This window comes from Uranotaenia lowii, chromosome 2 (genome assembly GCF_029784155.1).
Source record: "Uranotaenia lowii strain MFRU-FL chromosome 2, ASM2978415v1, whole genome shotgun sequence".
In the NCBI taxonomy this organism is placed as follows: domain Eukaryota; kingdom Metazoa; phylum Arthropoda; class Insecta; order Diptera; family Culicidae; genus Uranotaenia; species Uranotaenia lowii.
In genome coordinates, this window is record NC_073692.1 from 367,610,372 (window position 1) to 367,624,221 (window position 13,850).

The 13,850-nt window shown below is 35.9% G+C and overlaps 1 protein-coding gene across 1 annotated transcript in view; it reads left to right on the top strand.

The window, feature by feature from the left end:
* Positions 1-2,781: 2,781 nt before the first annotated feature.
* Positions 2,782-13,850, top strand: part of LOC129743134 (uncharacterized) — a gene marked incomplete at its 5' end in the record, with an annotated part of 130,922 nt that continues 119,853 nt past the window's right edge. The window contains one exon of the mRNA XM_055735101.1: positions 2,782-3,009. Within this exon, the coding sequence (XP_055591076.1) occupies positions 2,782-3,009 (228 nt within the window). The remainder of the gene's footprint in view (positions 3,010-13,850) is intronic.

The window sequence follows — 13,850 nt, forward strand, 5'->3', positions numbered from 1 at the left end:
TTATTCACATGAAATGTAGTGCAAGAATCAAGGAACATTTTTCATCCAAAGATATCTTTTTTGGAACTTTCAGAACATCTCTGGCGATTTTTGAATGAAAAATATTGTTTTCCCATACAAATTTCCCTACAAAATTTAAACTCGTTGCGCTAATTCAGGACTGGATGGATCGCTTCCAAAATTTTTATTGCCATTTCTGGCAGCAAAAATAACCAAAAAATTTATGGAAGGTGTAAAAATTTAAGAATTTGAAATTTCCATACAATGCTTGCAGCGTTCTAATTTACATGTTGTATGTAATTTTACGCAATTATTTTTTCAACATCCTCGTTTTCTTCACTTCAGAGGTTACCCATAGAAAACGTTGAATTATTTGAAACACATGGTTGGGCATCTTTTTATTAAATTGTGTTTTTTTTTAGTTTTTATGTAACCATAAAGCTTAGTTCTTTTAGAAATGGGACACTTTCTTTTGCTTATAGCTCGTTTAATATTAATCGGACATTCAAAATTTTGACAGCATTTTGTTGCCTGTAAAAAGTACTAACCGACCTATTTTTTTCAAAATTTAAAATTTACGCGTTTTGGAAATATTTACGATGTAAGAGAAAAAGGAAAAAATAATTTTGCACAGTTTCATTCAAAACCCGTCATTATCAAATTGATAGCCGACAAAACCGTTGATTATTCAAAGAACTACTGTGTGTGAGTGGCGGAAAAGTATGGAAATACTGTCAAAAATGTCCATAAAGTTCAAGTCAACCAATGGAGTGAAGCATATGATTGGGAACTTCGGCTAAGGGTCATCAGGGAAGTCAAGTCTCATACCAGCATTTTTAATTTTCAATAAGCGAAAAACTAAGGGTAGATCACTGCTATTCGCTGAAATTTCCAAAAAAAAAAATTTCCGATAAGCTGAAAGTGTTGCCTCTTAATGAGTCATTCAAACCTAACGTCAAACAATTTTTTTTTTGCTAGATCCACAGCTCGTATGCTGTATATCTGGTTCCGAGGCTATGGGACAGATGATTTCTGATGAACGACAAAACTTATGAAATACCCTATTTTAAACAAATTCCAGCGTTTGAATCCTATACCACGTCTGCTCGTGGCAAGGTCCCGAGTATATTAAATTATGTATTTGCTTATTATTTTGAATAAAATATAATGATTTGCCAAAATTCTGCTCCTGTGGAAAAAAAAACAACAATTTTCAAAACGAAAACTATGGTTTTCACTCTTTTCAAAAGCCTAAAAAGAGTAATCTTTTATGTACCCTTCGCATCCTACGATCTTTACTTACCGATTATACTTTAAGTTCAATCTCCTCATGGTTTTACTTCGTTAAGGCCAGATTTTGCCAGCAGAAATTCCATTAAAAACGCTCAAAAAGTGGCTCAAAAATAATCAAATTTGTTAATTTCAAAACAGCTGTATCCACTAAAGTTGCCTCAGTTTCTTTAAAATTAGAAGTATTGGTCCAAAAAGTATCAGAAATTGAAGGAAGGGGATATAGCCACTTAAAATACAGATTAGATGAAGTATTAGTTTGAAAAACTGATCATTATCATGACTGGAAAAAGTGTGCGCTGGCCGAAGGGAGGTACCAATAATAAAGTAGAATTTATTCTTACAAAAAAACGATAAATAATTTTTTTCAATTTTTTTCATAAATTATCATAAGATTACCTTCATTTCCTTCATAGAAAGTATTTAGATCAAACGAAAGGTTTTTGAGATACACGCATTCGTAACTGTCCCATTTCTAAAAGAACTAAGCTTTATTATGTAATTCCACAAAGAGAGCATAGAGATTAGACTTGTTTTAAATAAATTCCTAAAAACGAGATCATACAGGATTTTCCAGGACCCAGTCATTCGAAAACCACCAATTGGTTTCAAATTATCTAAAAATTAAGGTTAAGGATTCGTTATGAATTTTCTGCGTTTGAAATTCTTTAACCATAATTTAATGAATCTGAATTTAGAATTGTTTCCTTTGTTTATTATTTTGTGTCATATTTAATAAATTTACGGACTGTAAGAAAGGCAACCATCTACTATCAAGTGTATTGAATTGGGTTATTTTAAAACTGTTTTAAAGGTTTTGGGAATACGTGAATCGACAGATTGTAACGGCTAAATAACAGTAGTTGGCATATTAATAGTAATGCCAGAATTTCAACACACTCCAGATCATGGAAGGAGACTTTTTCATCAACTATCTATGAAGACAGAAACATCCACTCTAAACCGAATCGTTCGATTTCAATTACGGGCACGCATTACGCACTTTGTGTCTTCACCTTCGAGCTATTCAGAAATCTATTATCCAGAAATCTTCCTAAAATCGGTTCACCAAACGCTCTGCATATCCAACACATATCCTCTTTTCGTGCCCGGAGTAGAAATGATTTCATTTCCGCCATCAACCACAACAGAACGTTTCTACGGATCATCGAAAGACGCAAATGGAAATGAGACATTTTGCTACAAATTGGGGATGGGATGGGCCGTCTCCTAGGCTTCCGTTTGATAGAAAAGTAGAGGAGTCAGCGTAATCGTTTATCTTTTTTTTCTTGTTTGTCAGCCGCCTAAAGATAGATTCTTTGGAAATGCTGAAGTGCCAAAATAAAATCTTCAAATTAATCGCGACGTCTTGTCTATTTCCTTCTACCAACTTTGGCTGTTGAGAATTTCAAACGGAAAATGAAGTTAGATTTTCTGAACCATTTCATTTGGATTTAAAATCGTTTTCATCGTTTCTGTTTTTTTTGACTGTTTCTGTTTTTCCAGATCAAAGACGTCACCCGAGCAATCAAGAAAGCGGTCGTTGCCGGGACGTTAGATGAGGTTCGATCTAAAGCGGCGGAAAAGTTTGGCCGAGCCGAGCTGCCCAACATTCACCTGGACTCGGATGGGACCGAGGTGGACGATGAAGATTACTTCCAGACGCTGGAAGCCAATGCAGAGCTTATAGTGGTGTTTCCCGGGGAACAGTGGATCGATGTAAGTACCGACTTAAAATGCTCGATTTACTTTGACATTTCATATATTATGCATGCAGAAAAAATCCAAAATATGAGCGCTAATAATCATAGCAGCTTTGCCTACTAGCGACACGTCGCATACGTCGCGACGTTAAAAATAATAACGACGCACCGCAAGTTTCCTAGGATACCTGAAGCATGCGATTCATGGCCTATAAAGAAAATGTACAGTAAATAACATAAACAATGTTCGAGAACTACATCGAAATCGCCTACTGAATTGAAAAAAGAAAAACAAACCTGCGAATGACAGAAATCTCGCTAGTAAAAAAGCGTCGCTAGTCCTACTGTCGCTATTCGGTTTGGTGCTATACACATAATAATTTCTTCAGAGCCGTTCATAATTCTACACAAACAGCGAGGCATTCGCACTGCCACTTCAATTTTGAACTTTCAAAACTTTGTTTTTTTCTGATGAGATATTTGTTCAAGTTTTGCAATCAAGAAAACTAGCACATCAAATTATAAGAAATTTTAAGTTTGTGACGGAAACTACAAAGGCTATCGAAAGTGATGCACAATTTTCTAAAGTGCAGTTTAGCAAAAGAATAGAATTTTTGCTAAGTCTTATTTTGTAAACAAATCACAGTTTTGAGGTTTCTATTATCAACGATCAATATCGGAGTAAAATAAGATCAATTTAAAGACTCAAGAATTAGAGTTGTACCTTTAACAAAACTTGCAGTTTCCACTCGTTCTATTTCGAGATTCAAATACTGATTACGGATCTAGAAAGACTAAAAATCAAATCCGGGTAATTGATATTCGAAATTCAAATTAAGTGTTTTAATCGGAATAATTGAACCAATTGATTTTCAAACAAAATTTTGAAATCACCATCAGTTTTCAGAAAGATCATCAAAATTGCGAATCAGAAATCAAATTCAGATTTCTTATCATTCTGAAATCAGTTTCAAAATATGAAATTAATACCTTATAATAAATACACTTTTTGTGTTCAGAAATGTTATCAATCAAAGTCAATATTCAAATACAAAGTTGAATATTTAACATTGAAACCATTGTTTAAGGGGGGAAATCAAATTCGATTTCTTATTTAATTGGAAACATTAATAAGATCTTAAGAAAGAATTTATGTTAACAAACTACTTTATTATTTGGTCATTTTGATTGAAATTGTGCTAATGAGATCATACAAAATATTCATTTCGAAAACTATGATTGAGACCAAACAGTTTTTTTTTTAAATAAAGATATGTTAGACCCATTTTTTATTTGATCAATGGACTTATTTTCCATGCATGAGTTTATTTCCGACGTCCGGGTCGAGTACTCCAGGTGAAGGATTAGCCCGAAACAGAATTTGCTTTGCCGAGAGAGTTACTCTCGTGATGTGGAACCACGCTGCGTTTGTTTTAATTTGGCCTTCAGGTGGAAAAAGACGGATTTTCTTAAGAAGCGCTGATTTTTAAGTCTGCTGCTGTTAATGGTTGTTTGGATTTGGCCTTCCGGTGGAAAAGACGGATAGGCTTGAGAAGTGCAAATTTTCAAGAATGCTGCTCCTATTAGAAGTTTTGATTTGGCCTTCTAGTGGTAAAAGACGGATTGACTCAGGAAGCGCAGATTTTTGAGGCTGCTGCCGCTGATTGGTAATTTTGATTTGGCCTTCGGTGGAAAAAGATTTTCAAGACTGCCCCTGCTGTTTGTTTGTTGGTTTGTTTTGATTTGACCTTCCAGTGGTAAAAGACGGATTGGCTTAGGAAGTGCAGATATTTAAATCTGCTGCTGCTGATTGGTGGTTTAGATTTTGTCTTCCGGTGGAAAAGACAAATAGGCTTTGGAAGTGCAGATTTTTAAGTCTGCTGCTGCTGTTTGATTGTTTTGATTTGGCCTTCTGGTGGTTAAAGACAGATTGGCTTAGGAAGCGCAGATTTTTTAGGCTGCTGCTGCTGATTCTTTGTTTTGAATTGGCCTTCCGATGGAAAAAGACGGATTGGCTTAGGAAGAGCAGATTTTTAAGTCTGCTGCTGCTGTTTGGTTGTTTTGATTTGGCCTTCTGGTGAAAAAAAAAGGGTTAACTTAGGAAGTGCCGATTTTTAAGTCTGCTTTGAACGGTAATGAATTTTTTTCTTGCTGGGTACTTTTGATTGGTTGTTTTGATTTGGCCTTCCGGTAGAAAAAACGGATTGTCTTAGGAAGCGCAGATTGTTTTTCCTTGGTTCCAGCTGCTCTGGTCATCGAGGTCGAATCCGTCCAAATACCGTTTCCGCCAAGCCTTCTTTTTGCCAGAATTCCCGTAGCAACGACAATCAACAATTTACTAAGTACTCGGGGCAGAATGAAAATTTTGATTATCCGTACTTTATCTTCAATGCATACTTTATTTATAGCCGTACTAACACTTTAGGTTTAAGTTTTAATATAAAGTCATTGACTGGAGCTATAGGAAGCTAGCTGTTTATTTAGCTGAATCTTGATACAGAGTCTGCTACTGCTGATTGTTTGTTTTTATTTGACCTTCTGGCGGAACAAGACGGATTGGTTTAGGAAGCGATGATTTTCAATGCTGCTGCTGTCGATTGTTTTATTATGGCAAGCGCAGATTTTCAAGGCAGCTGCTGCTGTTTGGTTCTTTTGATTTGGCCTTCTGGTAAAAAGGGCATATTGGTTTGGGCCATTGGCGTGATTTTACCAATTATCCAATTTAATCCTATTAGAGGAGCTGTTCAGCGTTACGTTGCCAACGTGAAGGAGTATTAAACTCGGGAAACGGTTAGCTTGTCCCCGGGTCACAGGAAACCCATCTTGTCGAAATGGGCGTTAACCGTAAAGAATGATGGTCACTACAAGTTTCAATTGGTCTCCAAAGAGTATTCCTTTAGACCAAGATTCGACTATTGAGAAACTTACGCTTCAGTTGCTAAGATGGATAGTGTCCGTACCATCCTAACCAATTTGACATGGTCGTTCATTAGTTGGACGTCAAAACTGCATTCTTGAACATAAATTTAGAGAACGCTATCTTCATGCAGTTACCAAACGATGACGTTGGCAAATCGGAGGTCGTTCGATTAAAAAAAAGCCTGTGCGGCTTGAAGCAAGCGAGTATTGCGTGGAACCAGCAATTCGGCGACGAGATATAAAAGCTTGGCTTTCATCCGTTGAAGTGTCCTTTGCGTTTAACTGTTCTGAAAGCGAGGACTTACTCTCATCCTGTACGTGGACATCCTGACATTTTAGAGGTTATCTGAATCGAAACCGAGCTTGTAAGGCTATTCCAGATGAAGGATCTCCTGGAGGTCAAGACTTTCTTGGGAATGATCATCAAACGATACTTCACCAAGAGTGTCATTGAGATTTAGCAACCATGATGCGTCGAGAAGGTTCTGCAGCAATTTGGTATGGCCGATGTTTAACCCGTAGACACATCGCTTGACACGAACGTTCGCTGGACAAAGCCCAAGTAACACCGATTGTTTTATTTGACTCCTCAAGCCTTATAAAACCAAAACTTGATCTAGTAGCCTGCTATAAAACTTTAAATTTTACTTGGGAGCTGAACGATGGTGAGATCATCATCGAACAGCCGTTCAAAAAATTGATCGTTTGTATACAATATCTGGTGACATCTTCAAGACCAGATATCTGTGCTGCGGTAAGCGCACTGTGCAAATACCAGGCCAACCCGGCGAGGCATTGGCAAAGCCTGACGCGTATTCTACTATACCTTCGAGGTACACTGAGGATCAGCCAGCTGTTACGTTGACGAAAGCGCTACCAAGGGCGAGGTATGCGAAGCTGTTCAGCATTCTCAATGTACTGATTGTGGGCAGTTGTTGAACTTACGGTTTTCGGATCCACCAGAGGAAAACGTTTCCCGGCAGCAGAAGATTTTGCTGCACCGTCGATACACTGAATCTAAAAAATACCCAAACTTGAGGATTTCCACCCCCCAAACCTGAGTTCAATACTGACAACTCAATTTTCCCGGTTCAACTTCCTTCTCATCGACCGTTACTTCCTCTTTCTTGCGATCCACAAAAAAACCACCGCTACTGTCGTTAAACTTGATTCCGGAGATTTTGATAACAATAACCAGTGGTTTCTGGTTCTGGTTTCGCTTAGCCGGGATTGACGGGGGCTGAGCTGCCAGATTTTTTCTATGTGCACCCGTTCCGATTCCGATTCTGAAAATGTTTTCTTGACCCCAACCAGGGTTTCCGGTACCATCAAAATTTCCAATCCGTTGTCGACGAAAAAGAAGACGGTACGGAAGATTCGTTTAGTTTCCCTACAATGAAATTTGATTTCAAGTTCAAAATCATATTTTATTAGAAATCATTTTTGGGGATTGAAACGGCTTCGTCAGTCAATTGTGGGAATAAAAACGAGTTATTTTTATTATTGTATAGTAAATAAATAACTTGATTTAATTCCCACAATTCACTGACGAAGCCGTTTTAGTCCCCAAAAATTAAAAATTATCCAGTTGAAAAACAATATCGAAATTAGACAAAATTATAATCCATGTACCTTCCAGCAGAGCTGAATCCTCCAGTCGAAGGATTTTAAACAAATACGGTGGAATTCAAACGCTGAATAAACATGGATTATTTAAAAAGATACGCGTATAACTTCGCCATTGTCCACTTCCAAAATAAAATGAAGAAGTTTAAAAAATTCTTTAAAAAAAACCATATTGGCAGTTTTGAGACAAAAACTATAAAATGTTTATTTTGAACCAAAAATGATTAAATAAAAACGAGCGTGCAGCACAACTTTTAAGCGGGCCACAGACTACACAACATTTGTACAAATGCGATGAAATTCGATGAAATTTTGTCGCTGTAAACACGATTTGCATAGTGTATGGCATGAATGCTTGAATCAGCGCCCAAACGGTTGGAGTAAAATCGGTCGGGATCGAAATATTTTGTACAAACCATCCTCCCAGCCGGGTTGAAGATGTTTTTTTTTTTTGTTGCTGTTGCTGTTTTCGCCAGCAATCGTTTGTGTTCGCGTGAAAAATGTTTTTACAGTGTTTGGGCGAGCATAAATCAAACAATCGTCGTGGAACCATCGAATTTGTACAGGCCATTTGTGTAGTCTATGGCCCGCTTTAAGGTAAGCGTGGTCCTAAAAATACTTGAAAACCCAAAATAGTGGAATAAAAATAAAATTTAAATGTATAACACTGACTCTTCAACCAAATAATAAAAATGACAATTATGACAAACAATTTTTTTTATTCCTTTTTTCTCAGGGATTTTAAACCAAGTTGGTTTATTCATCCCGAGAATGACAAACAACGAAAATGACAAAATTAAGAAAATAACAAAAAAAAAATTACAAAAATATAAATTGCAAAAATTTCAAAAATCACAAAAATGATAAAAAATGACATGGGGTTTGAACCGAGGTAAGTTCCATTTTACAAGCCCATTCTTAAATATTCCGTTATCGGAGTTCCAAAAAACAACCACTCCCAAAAAGACGATTTTCGCCCAAATTTTATTTTTCGTAACAACACCAGATCTCGACGTTTCATGCATTGTGATGTCATTTGATTTGATAGATTTTTTCCCACAGCTGTTCACTAAATATCCGCTTGAGGAAATTTTACCTGTAGTTTGTTGGCAAATATTCTTTTCCAACGATGTATAAATATATTAGGGTAAAATATCTTATTTTACAAATTGACATTCAACTTTTGCTTTGCTTCGCTATATATCATTCTTCAATGAATCAATAATATATTTTTCAAGCTTGGGATGTGTCGACGATACATGATGTATGTTGTATATGTATGTTGATAATCCACCATTGGTGCACGGATTCACCGCAGTTTCGCCAACGTATGCATTCTTCAGATCATGAGTTCGGCTAATCTTCAATGCAAACCACCACATACCCGACACCATAGCTTCGTGTGAACTGTCATGTAATGAATGTGTTTTGTGTAGGGGAGAGTGGGGTATCGTGGGTCATGGGGAAACGTGGGCCACTTTTAATATCTCAGATGTGTGTTGAGATAAAAATCTCAAACCAACTGTCATCGTCGTCGCTTTGCGTGAGCATTGAGCATACATTCTTATATGTTTTTAACTGAAATACGCATCATTTGCTTCTTTTATTTATCAAGCTAAAAAAAGTAAGAAAAATTTACTTACATAATTAAAAAAACACCCGCTAATTTCATCGATGGGGAACCTAAAGTGCATAACAAAAATATGCTCATACGCTTATGATGAGTTTTGTCTTGATCTTTCACGTGGAAAAGGAATTTTTGATGAAACATCAATAAGGCACACAAACGCAACCAATTTGTAAATCATAGCTTGTGGGGAATCGTGGGCCACACATCTTGAATCACCTATATTTTTATGTTTTTACTAGCTGACCCGGTGTGCGTTGCTACACCTTTCAAAATCAAATGATATTTTCAGATATTATTCAATTTTTTTATTGTTTTGTTGGCATAATTTTAAATCAAATTATAACATCATTCATAAGCAATCGCTATAAATGAGAGCTGCAGCTGGAGTTTCGAATTGCAACACAATGATAACTTAAAATTATATTCTGAATCTTGATCTATAAATTTGTGTTAAAGATCTGATAATTTTTAATCCGCTCTAAAAAAGGAGGGTCTCAAATTAATTGTATGCAATGAATCTAACTTATAAAATATGGTTGATTTCTCTTGATATGTTATAGATTGCTGCAAAAAAACTGATAAGAGAGCCCTCCTGTCCTTCCTTTCACCCTCTGTTGAATGGAGGTCGTTATCTTTAATAATCATACCCATTTTTTTATCGTTCCTAAAAATCCTCTTATATCAAATACAGTTCCATTGGTTGATAAGTTTATGAGCTTTACAACAAATTTTATATGGAGCCCCCTCCTTTCTTTCCCTCTCTACACTGTAAGCATAAGGGTCTATAACAATCATAGAAATATATCTCGTAACCAAATACCATTCCATGCTATATTTGTTTCCATTTGTTGGCTTCGTTAGCATAAATTGAGAACTTATGCTAACAAAATTGTATTGGGCTCACTTCCCTCCTCCTATGTACCTACTCACAGAAAGAAAGATGGTGTGTCAGATAAACATAGAATCATACCAAAATGATTTTCCATGTTAATTTTTGTCCTTTTCTCGGATTTTATAAAAAAAAAAAGTTAAATGTAAGCTTTCCTCTTCCTTTCCTATATTCCCAATTCTATCATCCCACTGCGAGAAAGGAATTGTTTAACATAGAAAAGTTTCTCGTATTGATATACCATCCCATACCAAATTTGGTTTTATTTGCGTTGTAAATTCTTGAGTTATGCATAAACTTGAAAGGAAGTAACATCCCTTCTTCCGTTCTCCCCATTGAATGGAGGGGAGAGTTTAATATTCATGAAGTATTTTTCGTACTCATATACTTTTTGATGCCAAATTTATCTTTCCGCTGAAAAGGGTGGGGCTTCAATTTATAATAGAAACATTTTTCGTACTTAAATACCCTCACATGTCAAATATGGTTCAATTGGCTCGATCAGCTCTCCAGTTATGCTGAAAATTGTGAAGGAGAACTCTCCTCTCCTTTCCACCCACCTCTTTGAAGGAGTGAGGGGTACCAAATATTCATAGAAGCATTTCTCGTACCCAAATATCGTTCCATGCCAAATTTGGTTCCATTTGCTTATTTTCTTTTTTTTTTTTTCATTTTATCTTTTATAATAAAGAAGTTATTTAACAACGAAAAAAAGTGGCCCATGGTTCCTCACTCTTCCATATGTGTGAGTCTTGTTTGGAGAACAAAACAATCAGTTTCATCACAAAAAGATTCATCACATTTTCAGTGTTATGAATCTGGATAGGTATTCCACACTCGAGTATATACCTGGCCAGCTGGCAACTGATTGAACATTCTTATTATATAGTCAGTTATAAGAGAAAACACATCTAAGCTGTCGGCCACTTATGGGATTTGAATCCAAAGGTTTTCTTGCCGATACCGGGAATTGAACCCAGTACGCCTGGCATTCCAAAACCAGACTCGCGCCAGCCTATCCGCTAGACCACATCGGCACTAGGATGTGTCGACAACACATGATATAGAATTATTCTTCACAAAATGATATTTTTATTCAAATTTTTTTTTGTTCCAGGCTCTATTTCCTACAACTAAGTCTCTCAAAAATCTCACATCTTCGATAGATTGGAATAATGATTATGATGATTGGAATGTGCGCTTTGGGTCTTCTAGCGTATTTAGATCGCATCTCTCTCTCCTTAAGATCTCATCTCTCCCTCTCCTAAAGATCTCATCTACTCACACAATTGGAAGCACTTCCAGCAGGGTTGCTAATGTTCCTGTTTTTTTTTTACAATTTACCTGATTTTTAAAGCCCCAAACTGATAACCTAATAAGCCTTAGTTTTTCCCCAGATTTTTGGAAATAAGGCTGATTTTCCCTGATTTTTGTGAATATGATGGAAAATAGGTAGTTCGGAACTGCATTCAAGACATTTGGTGGAGGTCAAAATGTGGACTGACAACCAAAAAAAAATTCCTCTTTTCGACAGAAATTTCCGTTAAACCATATATTCTGAATTTTATTTCTCATATCCCTGAATTTTGAAAAATTTAATGTTGGCAATCCTGGCCTCCAGTCAGCTAACGACATTCTTGGCAACGACATTCGAGTCGTCCGTGCAACCGATAGAATACAAAGCCAAGTTTACACAGAAAGTTTATAACAAAACACATTTTTGGCTATATTTAACATTTAATTAATAAACTTTTACCGAGCAAATCATAATATTTGTTTGCTTACTTTCTGCTACTTGCCGATTTGTTTGCTTACTTTCTGCTGGTTGCCGATTTCTTTTAAAAACATCTAAAACAATAGGATTTTAATTCAAACTGATCTTTTTGTTCAAATTTGAAAGATTTTTCAAATTAAAAAATACAAAATAATACAGCTAATTGATAAGTTTTTCTCTTTGAAGTTAAGTTGAAGTGTGTTGATTTTTTCCTAATTTTATTCCATGTAACCTTTTGAGAAAGTAGCTCCGAAATTTTATTGCACCCTGAAGTTAACGGAAGGACGCTTCTCTTGCGAAAAACAAAAAAATATGTTCCGCCCTCGCATCCAACATATGTAGGGCTTCCATACCATCCAAAAAACAAACGTCATTCATTGTTCCATTTTTTTTCGCTCCAAAGAAAATCCCACAAGAAGATCAAGAGATTTTACCGGCACGTGTGTGTTAACAGAGAATTTTCTTTTGTTATTGCGTTGTGAGAGTTAGAAACTCAGCTGCAGAAAAATTTAACCAAAAACCTACAAAATGCGTTAACAGAAATTGACTGAAATCTATCTTATATGTAGTAGTTAATATAAAAAGTTTTGTCCCCTTAATGTAAACAAAAAGTAAAAAAAAATTAACAAATTTTTTAACATAAAAAATCCTCCAAATTCACTGCTTGATGGAGTAAATTGAATTTCTTTGCTTCACCACCATCAAACAGCAAAAAAAAAGAGAAAGGAAACATACAAAATGTACCCCGGTTTCTTTGAAGGATCGCTGCAATCCTTTGATCTCAACTTCACATGAGCTGTAAATAAGTAAAGCACAAACCATTCCCGCTAACTCTGGGCTGGCTGATTGAGAAACTGTGATTGGATAGTCTGGGTTTTTTTTCTCCTTCGAAGAATTTTACGTAGGAACTGTATCAGCAGAGAGAATATACATCGGAAAGGATTGAGTTAAGCGCAACGTGACCAGGTTCATAAAAATTCATGAACAACAGCATCAAGAATCAAGTGGGAGGTTGAACATTGAATTCATCCAACGTGTTCAACAACGAGGAATTTATTTTTCTATATTCTGATTTGCCTTACACCAACAACTGTTGATAATTCAGTGGCATTTGAAGCTTTTATTTTTCCAAGAAAATTCGAACAGCATCACATTCCTCTCCCTAATGCTTTTGTAAGCTTTCGTTCAACTTCGTCGAACATCCGGCTGCCGGAGTTTCCAATATCAAACGTTGGAATCATCTGGTTGGAAGCATTCAGGGAAGCTGTAAATTGTTCGTGAACTTGTTTGTTCATTTTTTCCCTTGTTAACAAAAAAAATGGAATGTCTATTTTTGATTTTCCCTTCTCATAATACTAGATAAAAGATAAAAGTTTTAAAAAAATTTAAAAATAAACAAAGGTATATTTTTTTTCAGAAGTTTTAAATTTCTTAAAATTTTTAAAATTTTATATTATCCATTCTAAAAAAAAAATTTAAAATATATTTTTACAGAATTTTCCAGAATCCATCCGCCCCATCAAAACTTAAGAAAAAAATCTTTCGGAAATTCCCGGCATTTAATTCTATTTTCCTCTTCCCTGTAGATCTAGGCGAAGAAAAGTTTTCGTTTCGGATGACCGACGGCCGCGCGGCAGAAAAGAATGAATTTTCCAAAAGGTATGCACAACTGCAAGTATGCAAAAGTTGAGAAAATGGAATTAAGATGGACGCCGTTTGAAGTTTTGAATTTTTTTTTCTTCTCTGGTTCTTCCTTTCAACACTTTTGCTCTGGTTGCGGAATGTGTAGATTTTTGCTTGCAGCTGCTGGGCGCCATAGAAATTTTGCCAGAGAGCCGTCGACGACGTCTTGGGGCGCTAGCTAAAGTTTAGATTGAAAAGCATGAACGACATTTGTTATATTTGCTGGCACATGCAAATGCGTGTGAGGAGATGTGTAGGGAAACAAATCATGTTATTTTTAACTGCATGACAAACAATGAAACCTGTTATCATGGCAAAAATTACAAATATCACATA